At 40.2% G+C, this 23133-nt stretch overlaps 1 protein-coding gene and 1 long non-coding RNA gene across 3 annotated transcripts in view; both read right to left on the minus strand.

Annotated features, from left to right (window-relative positions):
• Positions 1–1264: 1264 nt before the first annotated feature.
• LOC140705788 (uncharacterized) lies at positions 1265–3015 on the minus strand. The gene is made up of 2 exons (XR_012085303.2): positions 2892–3015; positions 1265–2190 (listed from the first exon to the last, which is right to left on the minus strand). It is a non-coding gene; the product is annotated as an uncharacterized LOC140705788 (long non-coding RNA).
• Positions 3016–9867: 6852 nt separating this feature from the next.
• The window catches only part of EFNB2 (ephrin B2), a 67380-nt gene continuing 54114 nt past the window's right edge, over positions 9868–23133 (minus strand). The window contains exons 3-5 of one of the 2 annotated variants that reach the window (XM_020794321.3): positions 17704–17796; positions 16804–16917; positions 9868–13610 (exon numbers count right to left, since the gene is read on the minus strand). In XM_020794321.3, coding sequence (XP_020649980.1) covers positions 13228–13610; positions 16804–16917; positions 17704–17796 — 590 coding nt within the window. In that variant the 3' untranslated portion in view covers positions 9868–13227. The remainder of the gene's footprint in view (positions 13611–16803; positions 16918–17703; positions 17797–23133) is intronic. The other variant, XM_020794322.3, reaches the window with a different exon arrangement.

Raw genomic sequence — 23133 nt, forward strand, 5'->3', positions numbered from 1 at the left:
TCCACACATGGAGAGACATTGTCTGGGTAACAGTGGCACTGGCAGAGAGGAAGGTTTAATTTTATTGTGGGCAGTAGCTTACCATCTTAGGGCCCATCTCTTCCTCAGTCCAATTTAGTGCCAAGCATCACTAGCTCAGTGCAAAAGTGTTTGTATGTGGTGTTTTGGTGCAGATAAAATTTCTGCAGTAAATAGCACAGGAAACCCACATTATCCTTTTGCTCATCTGCATGTACAAGTACACACACACATATTTTGCATCTGCTACACAATGGCCCATCTTTGTGACATCACAAAGGCATTCTTCCTAGTCCCATGTTTTGGGCTAAAATCCTAAGGAATGGGGGCTGGCAATGCTAGTTTCATGATTTTGGATAGAGAATGCCTAATTTCAAAGATGGCAAACTTTGCTTGGGCAGATTTAGTGGGTTTTAATTTCTCTGAAATAAATTGTCTATCTACCATACAGGATGCATGGGGATATTTCACATTTGTAGTTATAAATCTGAAATATGCCCTTTCTTTCTTTCTTTCTTTCTTTCTTTCTTTCTTTCTTTCTTTCTTTCTTTCTTTCTTTCTTTCTTTCTTTCTTTCTTTCTTTCTTTCTCTTTCTTTCTTTCTTTCTTTCTCTCTCTCTCTCTCTCTCCCTCCTTCCTTCCTTCCTTCCTTCCTTCCTTCCTTCCTTCCTTCCTTCCTTCCTTCCTTCCTTCCTTCCTTCCTTCCTTCCTTCCTTCTCATTCAGGTCTGTTCTCTGAGATGAACAATTTAATTTAAGATGGCGTGAGCTAAATACAGGGCATTTACATTAATCTGTTGTTCTACCACCATGACTGTAAGAAATAATCAGAATGGAGAAGAGGACACCACCTACCCACCATATCCCAGCTTTACTCCAGGTGCTCTTGCACTGAGACAACATTAGAAAGGCTGTAGCTGCCTGCCTGCTCTCCTCAGCAAGTGCAGTGGGCTTCCATTCAGCTGGATGTTGGGTAAACACAAGCAGCATTTTATTTAGTGGCAACACCACAGAGGTAACTTCATCTACATTGTTCCTTTATGTGACAAGGAGATTGTTACTGTAATTTCCCCAGTTTTTCCTTTGTGTGACTCATGTATGGCCAAATTCTCCTTACCAATTTTCAGGATGATCTCGTCTAATATATGATGTCTTTATTTTCTTTTCAGACTTGAAAGCTGGCAGGGAAACACGCTGTTATCAAATTGAAGTAACTTTTTTTGAAGCAAAAGACATGGAAGATAAAAATTGGCAGTTGGGGAAAACAGAGAGACATTTATTATAATATTTCCAACATGCAGAAGATTGAATTGCTTGCTCTTCCTTAGGGCAAACAGGAAAAATATAGAATGCACATTTTTGATTATTTGCAATGACAAATGTCAGGTGGCATAAAAACTGCTTTTGGACAAATGAACATTTTTCTACTCAATAACCAAATCAATTATGTGATTTTTAGATCAAACGTTACTAGTTACTAGTACAAAGATGTTAGTACTGTAAGCTTTTAACAAACATCAACAAGAAAACCCGACTACTTATCAAAAGCATTCTTATTAAAAAATCTCCCTAAGAATTCAGGAAGACTGGATTGCTATTATTATAAAATAGTGCTCTACATCTCCAAATTCTCAGCTGTTTTTCAGAAGCCACGTCCCATGTGATCCCCTGCATGGCACGCTCCAGAAGAGGAAAAGATTGAGCAATAATAGGCAGAGAATTATTAATGAAAAAGAAAAAAATAAGCAAACGGTTTGAGAGGATGGAAATAGAATGGAGATGCATTCAGAAACAAATGGCAGAAAGTGGGCAAAAATTTAATTTGAAATGCTGAATAACACTATATAGAGATTTGTGATACTTGATATATAGAGGAGAAACACCTTAATCAGTTTTCATGTTGCACATGATCTGCAGTTGTGCTTAATTTTAATCAAGGCAGCAATTCGAAATTTAAAATCTTTATTTTTTTTTCTAAAGTTTATCTCCCATCCAAGTATAGGGACAGTTCCCGACTCTTCAACAGGAATGATTTAGAAGTACTGTAGCTGTGCATTTAAAAACCACACTAAGCACCAGAACACCAGCAAGGCTGCTGAAATGAATTTTTTTTCCAATCTATGGATCGCCAACACAGAGGAACGGCACCTTGTATTTACCCACTGTACGTATATCTATAAGGGGAGGAACAGAAATTATTAGGGCCTGAGATGTAAGGGAAAGGGTAGCATTTTTCTTTGTTCCAGTTCCATTAGGACAAGTCTTCCAGATGTTATTAGATTACAACCCCACCATTCCTCACCCTTGCCTGCTGGGAACCTCAGTAGAAAAGAGTTTTGCTCATCTCTAATTTAGGGTTCTAGAACTTTACCCTAGAAAAACAAAGTTAAATTGCAAAACACTGCTATCATAATCATCTTGTGCTTATTATAAATGCATTAGCATAATAACTAATTCAACAGCAATGAAAATACGAAATTAGGAATGGGACATCATGGTACCATCAATGTGCAGAAACAAAGGCTTAGAGAAAGGGCCTCACCATTTTTCAAAAACGTCCCAGGGAACAGGGTCGACAAACCTCTTTAAAGAAGGAAATTCTATAGCAAAAGCACTACCGCCAAAAAGCACTTGGTCTGTGCAGCCACTAGCCTTTTGTCAAAAGCAAGGGTTACACAAGCTTTGTGTGGAAAGCATGAGAGGTCTAAGGATGATGACGTGTCTTCCCCTGACTTTTTTTGCTGGGGCCCGCATGAGGTCTGTTGGATCACTAAGGGTATGTTTTTGCACATGGAAGAGTAGGGGAAAAGCAGCCCCTTCAGTTTCCTAAACTATCCTTTACCTGCCTTGCCCTTTCTTTAACCTAGACTGATACCTTTTGGTTTGCTGATGGCACTTCCTTCCTCCTCACATCTCCTTGTTGATCCATGCTGGGAGACGACAGAAGGGACATTTACCTTTCTTCTCCAAACTGAAGCAGCAGTTATGGCTTTCTCCATCTGTAGGTAGAATTGGGGTTCCCATCATCTGGCTCAATATATTTCTCCAAGAAAGACTCACTTTCTTATTTTCCAAAAATAAAGAGCATGGACGTGGCTTCCTTCCAAAGGCATTTTCAGAATAAAATAAGAAACAAATTTAAAAAAAAGACAAAAGCTTTGTATCCCCTTAAAGACTAAGTGCTATATTTTAATGTGAGTTTTTGTGGATTAAGTCCACTTTCTCAGACATAAGACTGAGACTACATGGCAAACATTTATACATACCCCCCACCCCCCAAAATGGACAGTGGTTGGTTAGCAGATACAAGTTACAAATCGTGAGTTAATGTGGCATTTCACACCTCCTAATGACTTAAGACCCCTGCTTCATATTTAGTTATTTTCCTTTGAAGTTTTGTTCTGTAAAAAAGTGGCAATGGTTAGTGCATAAAGAATCCCCATGCTATAGATAATAACAGCATGAACAACATAATCATTGTGGCATTACATGTGTTAATGAATCCATGACCAAAGAATACCCTTGAAGCTTTTCTGTAAAAGTGGCAATGGTCAGTTGGGAAGGAACCTAGGCTATAGAAAATAACAGCAGATAACAATGCAATTATTGTAGCGTTTTAAATAATGGCTTATGAACCATTGATTATGGCTTGAGAACCATTGACTAATATTTAATCCACTGAGATGGGTACCAATCTTATGTATGTATATATTTTATCTCAGCTACAGTATCTCTCTCTCTCTGGATACTTGTTCTGTACTGTTTTTGCTCCAGGATTGCAACCTTCAAATCTTCTGAACAGCACCTGGGTAGACTGAAATTTTCTGAAACAGGTTTCTGTGTTATGTCATTCCTGATGTCAGATTTATGTCCATTAATTCTTTTGCATAGAGATTGTCCCATTTGCCCTATATAGAGTGCAGATGGACATTTTTGGCAAAATATGGTGTTGATCACATTAGCAGAGGAACAAAGCAACGTGTCATTGTTGTGCGTGATATTGTTGGGTCCTGAGATCATGTTGCCAGAGTAAATTTTATTTTACTCTTATTTATTTAAAATATTGTTACTCTACCTTTCTTCCTAAAAAGGACCCAAGGTGGCTTCCACCATTAAAAGGCAATATTTAAAGTTAAAAATAGTAAGTATACAAATATTAAAGGAATAAAACAAATATCATACTAAACAAAAGCATCACCAAAAATTATTCAACGCTGTAGGGTGCAACAACCCATTTAAAATCTCCAGTCAGGCAGCCAGTCACTGAGGGCAAGCTTGTCTGAAGAGGAAGATCTTCACATGCTTGCAGAAGGACAGCAAAGATGATGCATGTGACTGGTCTCAGTTATGGGCTGAAACCTGAAAGTGACAACTAGCAGCGTTTAGTAGTTTTATCTTCTGGGTCTGTTTTGCATTTAGTTGCTTTTGGATATTTGTATTGCCCAGTTAATTTGTTCTTTAACCATATTGGATGGTTATTGTCTGAAACATGTCTTTTGTAGATCCTTAAATATGGAGGCTCTATCCAGCGAGTCTGAGTATATGCAGTTGTACCTAAGGGCTTGTCTATTAATTGATAAATTTTGTGGAGTGTTCAGGATGGAAGCTGGAGGCATATGTAACACTTCTAAGTTTTATGGGTCTATTGGCTTACTTAGATGTCTATTGATGAACCTTGCAAAAACAATTTCACAAACAGAATCTTTGCTTATTCACACTTATACATGCTGTCTAGGTTTGTCATTGCTTTCCTCCCAAGAAGCAGGTGTCTTTTAATTTTGTGGCTGCAGTCACCATCTGTAGTGATCATGAAGCCCAAGAAAGTAAACTGTCACTGCTTCCATATCTTCCCCTTCTATTTGCCAGGAGGTGATGGGACCAGTGGCCATTCTGCATATAAGTTAAATAAACTGGGGGACAATATACAGCTTTGTCATGCTCCTTTCCCAATTTTGAACCAATCAGTTGTTCCATATCCAGTTCTAACTGTTGCTTCCTGTCCCACGTATAGGTTTCTCAGGAGATAAGGTGGTCAGGCACTCCCATTTCTTTAAGGACTTGCCATAGTTTGCACACAGTCAAAGGCTTTTGCGTAGTCATCCTGTCCTTGCAGTTAGCAATATCAAATCATTATGAAATACCCAATTCATTTGAAATTGTTCCAAGTTCCAATTCACACTGCTTCTTATTTACTTTGTTCTAGACCAAAGCAGTGTCATGTGGGGTGAGGCACAGGAAGCTGTTGCAGGAGTGAGGAATTGCCCGTATTTTTGTGGACAATCATTTCATCACTGTCAGGGTTGAAGCTGTACCTGCTAAGCTTCTGTTTTGTACGGCTATTAAAAATACAGGATCCTTTTAAGTGGGGGATGAGGGGGGCATGGAAAGCAAAAAAAAAAAAAAAAAAAAAAGCCCATCTATAGCTAGACCAGAACAGCACCTGCAGCTTCAGCATATTAGTCAGTCTTACGTAGTGTGAATTGTGTATACAAATTTTACAGGGATTCAAACAATGAACATTGAAATAGTGTCTATGATGGGAAGTGGTAGCTACAAAGAGCTAGTACAGAGTGCAAGTACAGACATCTGGAGGTGCTGGATGCTAATCATTACGTCTAAAGACTGCTGATTTTGCTCAAGCAGTATTTCCCTGTATCCTTTAGTGCACACTTCAGTGTCTTCAAAATAATGACCCTCCACAGGAAAAACAACATAGAATGCAACAGTTATAATGGCCATGAATTTATGTTTTTCATTGAACATGTATTTTATTTGGAGGGGGGAGACAGCATTATATTGTAGATGTCTGAAGCACTGTTTCCTCATGCATATGCTGTGAGTTGTTCATTCTTTCTTTCCTCCATTTTTGTTTAAACAGATTCCTGCTCCTCTCAAGGTAGATCATAAATTGCGCATTATCATTTTATTTTCCACTTACAGCCTATTGATTCAGCCAAAGCCTTTGCTAGAGAAACACGCTTCATAATGAGATAGTAGATTCTAGCTTTGTGCTCAGTGGATAATTAGTAGTGCTATGTCAGCAATAGTTTAAATTGTCAGTACATCTTTTCTCTTCAAGTTGTAAAACATGGGTTGTAAGTCAACTTGCTCTCTGCTGGGTATGTTTCTGGAAGTTCCCAAGTGCTGTTTGCATTTACTTCCTGGGCATATAGCGATCCTCAGGTCCACACTGAGAAAGAGAGCTCCTCTGAATGTCAGAATGGGTCTATCTATGCCAGCAACTTTTCTCAGCTCCACATTTTGCAAATTAGCTGGTTCTGCTTTGTGATTGGCTATCAAGAGGTAAACAGGGGCTTAATATACAGGTCTGTTTAGGCATGCCATTTTGCTTTATTGGCATGCCAGTTTACTATCAGCTTCTAAATAAGAGCTCAGCAATACACCTGGAGATGCCAAAAATCAAACTTCAGAACTTTTCACTTACAGAGTAACTCTTTTAATAAATAGTAAGCCACAGCCCTACTCCAACTAGGCTGCAGTCTTATACTTGCTCACCAAACCTAATTCTGAGTAGACATCTGAAGAATTACACTGGTAATCAAAACAGAGCTAGCTTCCTAAATTTGTTCTTCACACCAAAATAGGCCAGATTTTCAGCACTGATGAACTTTTGTGAAATTGTACAATGTAAATGTCAATGATTCTTTGACCTCCACTTGTATAACTCCATGATGCAAGCTGGTGGGAGCTGAGGGCAAAGGGAAACCACAGCTACAGAAACATCTGTAGCACAAGGAGTTTCTTTCGTCTAGGACTTGGCGCTTTCAAAAGTTCCACAGCATCTTGGAGTGACATATTGATCCAGAGCAGGGTGCCAGAAAACTGAAAACAAGGTGTTTGTTCTGAATATTTGTGACAGTCAGTTTCTCATGATACATCTGAGTGCCAGTAAGTGTTAAGTACAAGAGTTCCACTAAGTGCCCATGTGGAACATATACCATAAAATTGTTCAAAAAGCAAATCAATATATGGTAGTTGTCAGTGTGAGGAAACTTAGGAAGTGGGAATACAGAACATGAAATTTAGTTACTGGAATCTTCAATGCTGGAAAATATACTGTATGAGATGTAGAGATTAGATTAGGCATCTTTCAGTCTCGAGACACTATGGTAACATGCTCTGTATGGAGGACTTGGGACAGCGTCTAGTGTGGCTGAGAAGGCCAGTTTGAGAGTGACAATCCCTTCCACTCTGAAGACCAATACTATCTGTACCCTGTCCACCTCCCTGATTTGGCTGCTTTCAGGACTGCCTCTTTGCCTCGGCCTGCTGGATGAGTGTCTCTTCGAATTGGGAGAGGCCATGATGCACTGCCTGCCTCCAGGCTGAACACTCAGACGTCAGGGTTTCCCATCTTTCGAGGTCCATTCCTAAGGCCTTCAGATCCCGCTTGCAGAGATCTTTGTATTGCAGCTGTGGTCTCCCTCTGGGGCGCTTTCTCTGCACTAATTCTCCATACAGGAGATTTTTTTGGAATCCGACTATCAGCCATTCTCACAACATGCCCAAACCAACTGTATGAGATAGTTAATTATAAATTACACTTCGTTGCTCTATTTTACCGAGCTGGATGTTTTTGCCTTGATTTATTGCTGGTTTATTAGCTCTGCAATTCTATATTAAAAGCAACCCAGAGATGGTCCTCCCCAACTCCCCAGGTATTTAGGTATTTTTAACAAAATATTTTTTCAATCCAGAATGCTCACGGAGGCAATCTTCCTTCCCAAGGAGGCACTAATTTTCATACTAACAATTCACACCTTCCTCAGGTGGCCACAGGGACCTCCTTGGCACCTTTTAACACCTTAGATCTGGCCACCACTCCTTAGTGCCACTTAAGGAAGTCATGAACATCAAAGGACAACTACCCAAAATATTTCAGATAAGTATTTGAGGCACTCCCTTCCATTCTGCCCCAACCAGAGTCTCCTTGCCCAAAGCTGATGCCTTAGATTATGCTGGTGTTTAGTGAGATAGTTTTTCTATAGTTAGACACTTTGTTCCTATTGGTAACATTTCACTTCAAGTGATGTAGATGTGTTGTTGTCTGTTTGCAGTCTGCTTCAGTTCTTAGTTACCATTAAAAATGAGGAGTTTGTTTAAACTGACAAAAAGATTTTTTTTATATTGGGACTACAAGTGAAAAGGATATGAATAAAGGTAGTTCCCCTTGACATTCAGTCCAGTCGTGTCCAACTCTAGGGCACGGTGTTCATCCCCATCTCCAAGCCGTAGAACCAGCATTTGGCCGTAGACAGTTTCCATGGTCATGTGACCAGCGCGACTACACAGAACACAATTACCTTCCCACCACGGTGGTACCTATTTATCTACATGCATTTACATGCTTTCAAACCGCTAGGTTGGCAGGAGCTGGGACAAGCAATGGGAACTCACACGGTCGCGTGGATTCCATCTTACGACTGCTGGTCTTCTGACCTTGTAGCACAGAGGCTTCTCAAAACAACAGTAAAATGAAAAAGAAATTCTGTAATGCAGATCAAAATAACTTAATGGACTATCTAACTCTGTGAACCCACTTGCAGTAGGCTCTCAAGACAGGCTTCATCTAATAAACTCTAGCACAAATTACGTCACCTGACTCTAAAACAGACCTCTTGCTCTCAGCTCTAATTTCCTCAGAACTGATAACACAGACCACACTCCTCCATTCTGCATTCCAATCACAGCAGCCAATCAAAATTCAAACGTTCACATTAGTACTCCACCCAGGCATATCCACTATGCTGACCTACAAAATTCTTCCCAGACAAACCTGGCATTGTTGATTATAAATACATAAATGCATGGAGAATTAGAGGTTTAGAATCTTCACTCTCCTTACTGCTGGTGCTGGATTTTGGATCCATTGTACATATAAATATCATCCATATAAACTTCTGTGGAAGTCTATAGCATTTTCTTCAGATATTAATCTTCTGGCTACAGCATTTAGAGTTTGTGTCTCAATCCTATAAATGAGATGAACCACGATGGGCAGAAAAACCGTTTCCAACTGAGAAAAGGGGAAGTATTTCTCTACCACGGCTCTTCCCTATGGCTTTAAAACATCTTGTGCATTCATTCACGGTTGCTCCTCACTTGCATCACCCATGTATTGCTGCTCCGATATTGCCATATTTTCCCCCTTTTCCTCCACCTTTGTTCGTTCTTTGTACCACAGGCAAATGATAGCTACCAGTGAAGATTGCACATATTGCTCTCAAAAGGCTCACACCAGCAGTAAAATAAAATGTATATATGACAGAAATCTCTTCAGTTATAATGGCCACTCTTGAAAAAATCCAAGAGGAAAACTGGCAAGAGAAAATGTATTTAATGGTTCAGCTGTCCTGACATGCACTGTGTGTTTGCTGAGATGATTCTGTTCTGCCACTGACAGGGGCAATAAGTAACGAGGTCACTCTTTGGAAGGAGTGCCACTGGTTCCTGGGATTATATCCACATTAAAATAGCTTCCATCTTCCAAGATCCATAGCTGAATTGGGCTGAATCTAGGCCCATTCCAAAAACAAATAATCTATTCATTAAGTAGGCCTGGAGCTAGTCAAAATTAAGTTGCTGAGTCAAGCAGAAGAAAGCTCCTTTGCTTCATTACTGTGTAGATATATATAATATGACAGAGAGGATGGACAATGTAACACACAAGGGGATTGCGTTCCTTCAAGTGCTAAACAAAGTCATTATCTAAGCCACCATATTGAATACTGAATGAAATGGAAGCCAGTGAATTTTGGGCTAGGTGGCAGATAATTAGAGATAACAAAAAAAAAAAGGTGGGAAGAACCAAAGAAAATTCATAGGAGGCATTATTTCCATAGGAAAAAATATTTTATTTTATTTTTTTAAAAGAATGAATTCAGTCTGAAACAGAAGTGGAATGTGAATTTCATAGATTTTGTTTTCTGGAAAGGGCTAACTGCAATGCAGAACAAAAACAGATTTTAAAATCTATGACAGCCTAGTTTAAAAAAAAAGAGAAAAATTATTTATAACTCAAGCATAATACTGTGTTACTTACAAACTGGACAAAGGAATTCTTAAATAAATATTCATGGTACACAATTACAGCACAAATATGCAGCAATTTGGCAACCTTTTTTTATACCTTATCCTTTTTTTCCTGGATACTGTGCAAACGGGAATGAGACGGCCTTTAAACAAGCTGTAGCTAAATACATAGCAAAAGTCAGATTTTATACAAAACATCTTGCTTAGACTTTATAAAAAACCAATGTTGCTCTATATACATAATCTGGTTAAGAAAAGATGTTTATTCTCGTTTCCATGTGTATTTTCATTTTATATTTATTTAAAAATGTGAGTAAGGCTACTGTAACACCCCAAATCCATATACAGTAAATCTGAACGTATTTACAGCATCTTTATCATAGACATCATGGTGAAAATTTCAAAAAGTTAGGTGATCAAGGGGTAAACACAAGCAAGGCATTTACAGTAACTTTTCAAAGCTGAACCAAACACCAACTAAAGGAACAGTTGGCAAGATTGTCATTATTCTGCACAAGACACAACACAGATATGCGGGGGCCCTTCTTTTCTAATCCTCCCCCCTTGGTTACAAGTTGCTCTTCAGTGATTGATCCAATATCCTACGCCCAAGTTTAGTACATCATCAGCATGTAAGCGGCCGACTAAACATATTCTTGAGGGATTGGGGGGGGGCAATAAAACAAAACAAAGCCCATTTATCCCCCCCCCATCCCCTAAAATAAAAAGCTTAATGACTTACAAGAAAAAACTTGCATGGATGGATTCACAGAGAAGAAGGCTTCAGGAAAGAACTACATCTACACTGTAGTTAGTTACCATGGTAACCTCCCACAGAACCTTGCTTCTTCTCTACTTTCCCCTCCCTTCCGTCTCTCCTTCTTCGACCAACATCATTTTCAGGTTCAGAAAATACAGAAAGTAATCATTTCTATGACAGTACATTTTTGCACGTGCTCAGTGGAGGTTTGAGACCCTTAAAACACGGTAGTTACATTTCTTTCCAGTCCAGAAAGTGAAGTGTTGCTATGGGAACAGGACTATGTGAAAAGACCTCTATTTTGCATAGCACATAAAAAAGTAGATTCATTTCCCCCCAGGGTACAGAGAGGTTGGAGGCAGGACAACAAACATGCTTCAAGCAGAAACTTTATACTGAAACTTTCCTATTTGTGACCAGCTCAAAGACTCCATCTCCTAAGGCAAGGGAAAGTGCGGGGGGGGGGGATGGGAAGGGGATGGGGGGACAAACAAACAAAAGCACAAAAGAGAACCCACATCAAGATATCCTTGAAATATATGATGCAGTCACACTGATTCCATGATTCTGGGGGTTGGATTTCCTACTCTACTAGTTACGCAAGATAGCTTAGAGGGCTCGGTTATTGTTTTTACATTTCCTCTCCATATTGTCCTTTTTGGGAATGAAACTATTCCCACTACCCAAGACATAATTGCCCAATTAATTTGTTCTAATGCTGGCAATTTTAAGATTAATTTAATTGCCACAGATGATTTTCACATCTTCTGGTATAGATTCTGTGCAATCTCAAATATTATAGATATATATTAGTAATCATAAGAAAATCTGCTACTTATATCCCTTGGGTTCTATACACCTATTATAAATAAGTCATACCTTACTTCCCCCTCTCTTGTGTCTAAATGTGTTGCATCTTTATGGGCTGTAAGCAGCTTACCACGTGTGCTTTAATTCTGAAAGAGAACACCCCAGTAACAGCAGTGGACGCTATGGGTCTATATCGCAAAGGCACTGCCAGAAACCAGTATGTCAAAAGGCTCGATTGGAGGAAAAAAAAGAGGAAAATCCTGAACAATTTTTAGAGATGTGAATGCTTTTATTTTTAGTGATGGAATTATAGCCCTCTTAACTGTTGAGCTTGTGATTTTTTTTCCATGTCAGATGTTAAAAGTTTTCTTAAACACTTTTTTTCCCTGTGATTAGATAAAATGTAATACGTATAGCAGCTGAGTCTGCTTTAAAAACAAAAACAAAACAAACCAACAAAGACAGATGTCATCTGAAGCAGACAATGATTTTGCTATAGCTAGCTCAAAGCTGTATATCTTATTGCTGGTACAGTACCATAGCAGTCCTGCCCTAATATGTCACCAGTGGCCTTCTACTATCTCGTCTTCTGGGCACTGGGCATTTACTTACCCTACTTTGAAGGAGAGAACTATTTTCTCCTGCAAGTTGCTATTTGAGAATAACCTTGGTATCCTTCAAGAACAGGCCTCAAACAGCTGTTTGTGTTTGCTGTGTTTAAGTTGCCCCTTAGAACTCCAGATATCAAAGTGCTGTGCTACCTAAACTGTCTGGCTACGTCCAGTTGAAATTCCAGAGGCCTTAGTGCTCTATCAGCCCTTCTTCCCTCTCTCTTTCTCCATGTGCCACTTATCCCATGTCCTTTACACAACAGGCAAGCCAGCACTTGGCTAGAAGATTCCCTACTAAGAAAGCCCAGTTTCTCCCAAAGCATTATCCATTCAAGTGAAGCTACCTCAAAGAGTATGAAATGGATAAAAAACATTAAGCTTTCCAATAGCAATGCAGGATGTGGCATGAAAGAATTCTCAAGTGAAGGATGCCAGAATGCTACCCAGTTGAAGTAAAAACACAACAGGGACAGATTGAAAGCAAGAAAATGATCAAAAGTCTTACTTAAAAGCCAAGGTCTGTATGACAAATCCATAAGCACTACAAGAGAAGCATGTACACACAAAGTCACAGGGCTGCGTTTCAAACTTGGTGACTGAAGACTTCTTCCCAGAATGCTTAAAACCATTAGCACCCATGAGTTGCTACATCTTTTTTTGGATGTGCCTGAATGCCTGCAGCACATGGCTTAGAAGGTGATGAATGAACAGCGGGTTATCTTCTACGTAAATCCTTCCAGTTTCCAAGTAAATGCTTGTTCACCGAAACAGAGCAGTTTCTACAGGCTAGAGAAGCTGTCCATCTCAAAATGGCTCTCTGTAACAGGGTGGGATTTGGTGCTCCCTCCACTGCACCTGGTCCTGTAACCAGCAAAGGGGCTCATCATCATAGCCCCCCCGTGTCATGGACAGCATCTGACAGGAGAGAGAGAGAGAGAGATAGACAGAGTTCCAGAAGGTACCACACTGAGTGTTCATCAGACCTTGTAATAAATGTTTGCTGGACTCTGAGGGGGCATCTCTTGAACTATGTACACTGGATGTCCATAGTCACCACTGACTTTTTCATAGTGAGGGCAAAAAACACTATCTGCAGTCCTCAGGGGAATGATAATGTCACTGGGTTCAGACCCATTGTTGTTCCCACTGCGCTTAGGAGTAGCTAACGTACTAAGAGACAGAGTTGTCGTGTGCTGTGGCGAATGCTTCCGATGTCTCCTTCGGTACTTCAACAACAGAACCACCAGAGTGATGATGATGATGATGAATATGATGGACCCTGAAGCTATCCCTGCGAATAAGGCCACCTCTGAACCAAGGATACTGGAATGTCCAGCTTTGTTCCCATCTGAGTTAGGACCTAGGCAGAGGATTAGAAGAGGGGCAAGGGTGGGGTGGAGAGAGAGAGAAAAGAGAGAGAGAGAGAAAGATCTAAGTTCAATATGGACATGGCCCCATTATCACTTTGCAGGAGTGAAAGACATAACTGTCAAGTGAATTGTGGCACACCAATTACCTTGCAAGATAGCCCAACCATTCTGATTAAGCAAGAAGCTGTGTCTGCTCCCTTTACTTTCATGTTGCTCCCAAGCCACACTGTGTTCCTTCCATCTATCATCACCCATCAGCAGTAAGGACTGACCCTGACAAGGCAGCCTTTGATGCACACCACCTCTTAACAGATGTTAGCCAGCTCAAGACAGCTAATGGGGATGAAACAAGGAAGTGGAAATTCAAGGCTCTCTGTAGCCTTGCCACCCTCATGTTTTAAACGAATGTGATCAAAACACAAACACTGTTTGCCTAGATCTTTTGTGGATATGCCTTTTTGTTACAGATCAGAGGAAACTACAGCTGGGTGGGAGGTAAGGGGTGAAATTCAAGAGTAGGTATTCTATTTGTTGCTGTTGTTCTCAAAATTTTAAATTCCATATCCAGTTAAAAGGGAGAAAAAACTGATAGGCATCTGGTTGCATATTATTTCAGTTTATGCTGTACTCAATCCTATGAGCAACACTTGGCAAATTTCAGCTTTGACTGTAATTCCCAGAACTTCCCATGGCCATGCTGGCTGGAGGTTTCTATGAACTACAGTCAAAATTAGTTTTTTACAAATCCAGAAGCAAAACCAGCTGCTCACAGGTTTTCAGCACCACTGTTCTAGCACTGACATGAAAGGGCAGCTGATAATCTCACACAAGTGCTAGGACCCTATAGAAAGCCCAGTCTAGCAGCTGGGGTATCTTTTCATATCCTGGCCAACTCAGCAAGAACACAGGAGCAGATTGCACAAGTCTCCTGGGAGTGACATAGGGGTTGTCTTGCCCTTTTATGCAGTGCCCAGTGAAGCATCTTGGCCCGCTAGAGCAAAAGAGTCCAGCATTTCAAGGATGCTGCTGGCGAGAGCTGGTAGCAAGGGGGTCATGCTGGCAACAGAATTCCAATGTAGCTGCAGCTATGATGCAGCAAGAACAAGGATGCAGACCCATTTCGAGACTTCTAACTGGACATTGAGAAGACTGTGCATGCTGTTTCCTCAGAGTATAATTCTTAATGCATACTCAATAACTGCCAACTAAAAAAAATATACAGTGGTGCCTCGCTTAAAGAGCGCCCCGCTGAGCGATTAAATCGCTTAACAAGGGGCTCTGGGCCATCGCTGGAGCATTCGCTCAGCGAAGGCCCCTATGGCGTTTTTTCGCTTTGCGATATTCGCTAAGCGATTCGCTTAGCGAATATCGCATAACGAAGCGGGGGAGAACAGCTGATCGGTGGTTCCAAAATGGCCGGCGGAAGGTCTGCGCTGCATTTTCACGCCCTGCCCTCGCTTACCGAGGGCGCAAAAATGGCGGCGCTATGGAGGAAGATCGCTTAACGGTGAGTTTTAAAGCCATAGGAACGCATTGAACAAAGTTCAATGCATTTCTATGGCTTTTTTATTTCCGCTTAGCGATGTTTCGCTATAGCGAAGGTTAATCCGGAACGTATTAACCTCGCTATGCGAGGCACCACTGTAATGCCCTAAAAACAAATAACGTGGCATTGAAACAACAGTGATCTGGTGATACCTAATATGGGTAAACAGTGGCATCTTCTCACTGTTCTTTTTCCCACTGACCTCCTCCTGTCTAGTTTTTTCTGGATCCAGTAAAATACAGGGAAAACCTCATGTTACAGTGGAGGGCCACAAGATTGTTAGGAGAAAATCAAGCCATCACAGCATGGTGACAGAGGAACAAGGGACCTTCCTGTCCTTATCTGTCGATGCTGGTAGGTGTGCAGTGGAGATATATGAATGCCAAAGCCAGTCTCATGCAGACCTATAATGATTGTTGGACTGGATGGTTGCCACCTCGCAGAAGGACCATCCATCCATACAGCAGACATTCCATGCTGCGACCATTACCTCTGAAATGTGAGACTTCTGAGATGGCCCCTCCCCTTCATCATCACAGTGTGGCAGACAGTGCTTTTGCCTCACAGAGGGGCAAGTTAAAAGCGCCTGAGAAATGCTATCACAAGACAACGGCTGCAATCCAGTTCTCAGTTAAGGATTCTTAAACCTCATGGAAATCAACTAAAGCAGGACTGGGATTAAGTGGTCATTGGTGAATTTTGAAAAAAGGCCAAAGATATTTTCTCAACATCGTTGCCATGGGGAGCATGGCAATCACAAAATATTCATTTACTAGAAGGAAAATGAACAAGGGTGTGAGAAAAGTAACTTAAGTGCAAAGCAGAAGTGGGGTATGAGCCCCCAAATGCTAAACCACTATTGTGCATCCCACATCCATTCCACAGGAAACAAACTGATTAAGTATTGGGAGGGGGTTCTTAATTAGGATTAAGTATGCTTAACTATCTGCTGGACTGCAACCAATGATCATAAGGCAAACTTCTGCAATATAAGCTAGCTCTTGCAATTGGAAAACTAGATAGAGCAAAGCCTATTTCCAACAGATCAATAATATTCTTCTATGGAATTGTTAAGTTTCTGGGAAATGCAAATGAAGAGAGAGGGGCTTGCTTTTGCAGAATATTTTTTTTTACCTCCCCCACACTGCTGCTCACTTGTTTCCTCTCATTTATATGAATGCATGTTTTTATTCATTCACAACCTCTTGATGTGCAGTCCTATGGTCCATGGGGGATGCTCCCAAGAACCATGGGATTGTCACAGACTTCCCTCTCTATGCTGATGGAGAGGGAAGCCTACGAAGGAGATGTTCCCCTTAGTGGGGAAGAAATGTCAGCTTCTCTGCAGCTATTAAGGACAAAAGGTTGCATTCCATGGAGGTGAAACATTTGAAGGGAAATCTATGAGTAAAAAGGAGAAAAGCCACCTTTCTACACTTTCCCTCTGGCTGGCATGAGTTCTGCAGCACTTAGGAAGTGACATATCCTTTGACACAGACTCCCTCCCCACTCCACTAGGCTACCACGGGATTGTTCTCTTTCTTCTTCTTTGACCTGTTTTTTAACTGTTGGACCACATGCATGCGAAATAGCCTTTAACTTAACCTTATTAAAGATCTAGAATCTCTCCTGTTTACCTGCGTGATCCTTTACAAATGGACTTGTTGTAGAGCTTTTCCCGTTGGTACCAGCTTCCTGTTCCGGGCGTTTAGTTGGATCAGCATTATTTGGGGACCCACCAGAATTGGGAACTGAAAGAACACAAAGGATTCACTACAAACTAACAGTCACGTGCTTTATAAGCTGGTTATCAATTTTCATGCAGCGTGAATGGCTTTGAACAGAAGATCCTTTATGCAGGAGTACAAGGAGATAGGAGAATATAATTTTCCTCTTAAAAAAAAAAGAGAGACCCCCTATTATATAGTTATTTGAAAGAGTTAGATTGTGGAACTATCAGCAGAAAATGAAGGGGATTCCTGAAACCTTTGCAGATGACATTTCAGCATAGCCAAGCAAGCTGACTGACTATTACACCCACCTCTAATGAGAAGGCATCCTTCTTCCCCCACCCCCACACAATAGGTTATCTGTTATGTGAAACAAGGACAATGAACAAAAACGTCTTCTTTTAGTGAGCTTTTTTAACAAGCAAGCTATGGAAACATTAGCTCCCTCTCCTTTTCATTTGTTTTTGAATAATTTTGAGCGGGGAAACTGCACTGTAATATTTATAATACAAGAAAGAATAACCGGAGCACATGTTGTTCATTGATGAGCTTCCCTTCCAAAGAAGAGCATGCCAATGGAGAGATCTTATTGCATTAACACGCTTCCTACTGAATCTGTCAGTAGCTTAAGGTGCAGAAAATAGGCTTTGCCTTCAGAATCTAAAGGAAGGTGGACTAATAGATTCCACGCTTTCATGCTGTTCTACCTTATTTGCCAAAAGCAGAGGCACTCAACAGGGCTCAGGGATTGCTCAAAGTTGCTTGGTGGGGAGTGGAGGGGGGAGAAAGAACACAGGTAGTCTTTACCTTGTCCAACTTTCATTAGGATCTTCATGGCTTTTGTCTGGCACACCCCTCCCTCCTGGTTATCCAAGCCTTCCAGTGATCCATTGGATGTTGCTGATTGAGAAGAAAAGAAAAGAAAACCACAGGTGAAATATTTCAGGAATACCAGCAGGTGCCATCTCAGAAGGATACCTGAAAATAGACATAATCTGTCCAAATTGCCTCCTGTTGTTCAGGTTTACCCAGAAAAGATTGTGAAATGCTGACATTCCGGAGAACAAATGCAAACACCCAAGCAAGCTGCGTTATACACCTTCTGCTGTAACAAATCAGGTTTCAAATGTATCCAGGCAGTTTTGTTTCATGAGCAGATTGGTTGTTTCACTATGAATGCCACTGGCAGAGACAGAATAAGTTCCTCACACCTATGCCTCCTCTTCCCTGAAAAAAAAAAAAAAAAAAGAAGTTGGCTAGCAAGAAAAGTGAGAAAAGAAGTGAGAGCTGGACCATAAAGAAGGCTGACTGCTGAAGAATTGATGCTTTTGAACTGTGGTGCTGGAGGAGGCTCTTGAGAGTCCCCTGGACTGCAAAGAGAACAAACCTATCCATTCTGAAGAAAATCAACCCTGAGTGCTCACTGGAAGGACAGATCCTGAAGCTGAGGTACCAATAATTTGGCCATCTCATGAGAAGAGAAGACTCCCTGGAAAAGACCCTGATGTTAGGAAAGTGTGAAGGCAGGAGGAGAAGGGGATGACAGAGGACAAGATGGTTGGACAGTGTCATCGCAGCTACCAACATGAATTTGACCCAACTCCGGGAGGCAGTGGAAGACAGGAGGGCCTGGCGTGCTCTGGCCCATGGGGTCACGAAGAGTTGGACATGACTTAATGACTAAACAACAACAAGCAAGAAAACAAATATACAAACAAACAAATCCAGTTTACCTAGAGGTGGGTTGGACTGGTTCAGTGGTTTTGCTGACTGATTTTATTGTGGACTGATTTTATTGTTTGGTGATATGTGTCTATGTCTTGTGCTCTGTGTTTTTCTATTGTTTACATGCTTGTGCTGCGAACCTTCCAGACAGTGCTTTGCACTATGAAGCTGTATGTAAGTTGAAATGACAAACAAATAAATAAAAAGGAGGGCTCAGCTGACCAAGGAACTTGCTTCCTCTCTATTCCTGAACGTTTACTCTCCAAACCAAAGTTGGTTTTGGTTCACTGTAACAAAAATTGCTAGTACAATGCACACTACTTCAGATTAAACCAATGGAGGGGGCTGAACTATAAAAATATCTATGCTACAGTTCTCATTTAAGTCTTTAGTCAATCCTCTGTATGTTGCAGTATATCTCTATGCTAAATCCAGCCTTCCAGAAGCTGGTGCCCTCTGCATGTATCTGGCTACAATCCCCCATCACTCTTAGCCAGCATGCGTCCAATACAATTTGAAGTCAGCAGACTGGGAAAGTCTTTACCTTGCCCAACTTTCATTAGGATCTTCATGGCTAGCTGAACCCCTCGGGCTTGGAACACAAACTCCACTTTTGGTTCTTCCTTCTCTTGAGCAGGGAAATTGGTCTGAGCAAAGTTTTCAGCAAACTGATACATACCCACACCAGTGCACAGACATCAAATAATGACAAACAGCAAACATCTGCCATGTTCTGATCACCAAAATCAATCTAATATCATATTGCATTTGTAATTTTTAGCTTCTCAACCATTGGACTTTCTGAGCTTGCCTACGTTAAGAGAAACAGTTTTCCATAGTTTTTCTATATTTATACACAACTTCTTTTTTTAAAAAAGTATTTGTCCTGTTCAGAGGAAACATCAATACTTGGCAAAAAAAAAAAAATATCTCACTGCAGCAGTGGTTTCGAAGAGCAAATCTTAAAGGAAAATGCAGCAGTGGTTTGCCTACAAAAACCACCTTAACAGAGTGTGACTGGGAATAGTTTCTGCATATGTTCGCCACCAACTGGAAGACAGGGGATAATCTGAAGGCCCCATGATGAGCTGGATGAAACTTTCAAGCCACTAACTTAATCTATGGTATTTTGCATCAACGTGCTGTAAGGCTTCTGAAGTGACAAGTAATCTTTGTGCTGCATGGCTTTTGAAGCTACAAGTAATCTTTCACACGCTTCACAGAAACTGTGGTGTTGACTGCCTTAATGAAAAACATAAAGACGACAACTCATATTGATAATTGATGATAGCCCTATTAAATTTGATGTCAACATGTTTAAATGCTTTCCCTCACTCTGGTGTCCTACTGTCTTTCAAGGAACATTTGCAATGACATCTGCCTGCATGCTAAAATATTAAAAGAAAAAAAGACAGGGGGGGAGAAAGGACATGAAAGTACTTCCATTGAGTTCCCAGGGAGAAAAAGCAATTAAATGGCACTTCTGGCAGAAAGAAGAATCCCCTTTTCGTCCAATTTAGGTAGGGCCCCATAAGTCTTTTCTGTCTTTAGTTCTCTTTAGTTATCCCACATCTTTCCTTGGGGAATTTTAAAAATATACCTTATATTCATTTCCCATTTCCTTCGTAGGCCTATGTTCCCTGTTTTACTATGTCTTCCCAACCCCATGTTGATATTTTTCTTTCTCTAATCTTCTCACTCACTGCAAAAACTATGAACTTTTTCCTTGCCTTTGATCTACTTCTTGCTTTTGTTCTATTTCTCCCTCCTTGTGGGTGTAACATAATTCCTCCCTACGTGAACTTCCTTTCTTTGCAGTTCCTTTCTTAGCATTTAACATTTCCCTTTCGCCCAGGTTTCTATCACTAACGTTGTTCCCCCCCTACACAAAAACAGTCAGCAGAATTTTGCCTCTTAAAAGTTTTCCAACTTCCAGTGCACATGTTCGAGTAATTTAGTGAAAAATAGATCCAACATGTACATCTGCACTGCCAGACTCAGAAAATAATTGAGATGTATAGTTTTGTTTTGTTGATATCTTTTTTCCTCCCTCCCCAGAGAAAAGAAAATCAATACTATGAACCCATTTTGGACATAAATCAAATGCATCTTTTTGCTGTGTTCTTTATGACCTCTTTGTTTTTGCCCTTGTGTCTATACACTGGCTAGCAGTAAAGAGAAATAACAAGACTGAACTTCAGGGGAGTAGACAGCTAATAAAACAGTGACCATCCTGCTCTTCTTAGGGCTAAGTTTCATTTAGTTACCTTTCTCTGATTAAAATGTAATAAGAGTCAGAGAGCAGTCAGTGTCATTCAGCTTTGCAGAAAAGATTCGCAGGCAACAGAGATACAGTGGAAACAATCCACAGCTTAACTTCCCATTATGACAGCAAACATAGCTGAAGAAGACACCTAAAACAAGCACAGCCAAGGAATCTGTGAAAGTTATTATATCACTGCATTTCATAAGGATCCCAACTTGCCTTGCTGCCGTAGAGTCTGTCCACACTGGCATATAATTATGATATATGGAACCCTGGTGGCACTCTTTGGCATGACAAAAAGAAACACGGTGTCTGCTGGTGTTTCTACTTAGAATGATCCTTTCTTCTCCTTTAAGCTCTTCTCACATGCCAAACTGGCACAGAGCTAGGGCATGCGATCTTTTTGGCATGATTCATTGAGATTTAAAATAGATGTTGCTTTAGCTTTCCCAGATGAGTACTTTTACCAAAATGATCCTTATGATATTTTAAGTGAGTTAAGTTAAGGGATGTTAGAGAAACCCCCTCCTCGATTTTCATCTAGTTTAATTTTTTATTATTTCCCTAACCAAAACAGTGACATTCTTAAACCAGGCCAAGTTGATGCATTTCCATTTTGATATGCCACTTGCTCTTTTAGCAAAATAATAATAATAATAATAATAATAATAATAATAATAATAATAATAATAATAATAATAATAATAATAATAATAATAATAATAATAATAATAATGATGATGATGATGATGATGATGATGATGATGATGATGATGATGATGATGATGATGATGAAAGTCACCCCAGCCTGTCTGGTTTCCCTCATTCATGAGGAGATAAACTTTCAAATTCAAATATATAGGATTTAGATTAACAGTATATTGGTGGTCTCCTGCGCTGGGCAGAGACTTAAATAAAGCCGCCTAGAGTGGTCGCTCGACTAGACAGGCGGAATAAAATTCCAATAAAGAAATAAAGAAAGAAAATTATTTCATGGTGCCACCTTATTGACATGGTCTGCACCATTAAAGAACAGTATGTTGTCAAATATTTTGTTAACTATATTTTTACCATCATGGAGGTGAAACATTTGTATTTTCTCCTTCCATCATCACCAGACACTGTGCGCTGTTTCATGGTCTGGGCAGCTGCTGAAAAACTGTGAGTAGCATTAAACCATCTCTCAGAACTTATGTTTCCCTCCCAGGCATGTACTTCAATAATTATATTAAATCTTTATAATGTATTATTTCAGTCTTAGAGCACTACAACGCTGGAGGAATTCAAGAGAAAACTGGACAATCATCTGTCAGATCTACTTTGATTTGAATTCATACGCTGAGCAGGGGGGTTGGACTCAATGGCCTTATAGTCCCGTCCCAACTTAATTATTGTACGATTCTATGATTATCATGGAATGTTTAAAGCAGGGATGGATGTGGAGCAAACTTCAGTCTTCTCAGTCTTGATAGTTTTGCTGATCTACTGCAAATTACACACGACAGCTACCAACAGATCAACCTGTCTTCAGCCACCTCTGGACTAAGGGACACATCTGTCAGGATGTCAAACAAAGATTTTATTATCCCTCCCATACAGAACAGAATAGATAAAGGAGTCTCTTGACTACCAAGACACAAATAAGTCCACTTTCCCCATACAGTGACTAATAAATGACACTATCCACACACAACTCTCCATCAGCATAAAGGAAATAGCAGTTCTACCATAGGTTGGTCAGTCGGTCTGTCTGTCTGTCTGTCTGTCTGTCTGTTTATTTATTTATTTGTAGTGCACAGGCATTCTCTGTGTGGTGTACAAACAGTCTGGCTATCTTATAACAAACAATAAAACAAAACCAGTAGTTATAAAGGGTCGTCACATAGTAAAATGTTAGCAAAACTACAAAGGCTGAACAACTTTAATTGCTCAAAATTCCTAATTCACCCCCACTATGTTACTTGGGAAAGATCAATGATTTGCCCAGTTTCACTCAGCAATTTAAAAAAAAACATATTTAGCTTTGCAATATAGGTGAAAATGTTTAGCTTACTTTTCTATTATGTATCTCCTAGAACTACCTCTACATAATGAAAGTAAACAATAAGGGTTGGGTCGACTACACATAAAAGGAGAGTGACACTGCTTAGGCATGCTGCTAACACACATATTTGTACTCATGAAAGAAAGTATAAAACTACATAAAAAGTCAGAATAATGACACTGTTTTTTTTTTAAAAAATAGA

This window comes from Pogona vitticeps, chromosome 3 (genome assembly GCF_051106095.1).
Source record: "Pogona vitticeps strain Pit_001003342236 chromosome 3, PviZW2.1, whole genome shotgun sequence".
NCBI lineage: Eukaryota > Metazoa > Chordata > Lepidosauria > Squamata > Agamidae > Pogona > Pogona vitticeps.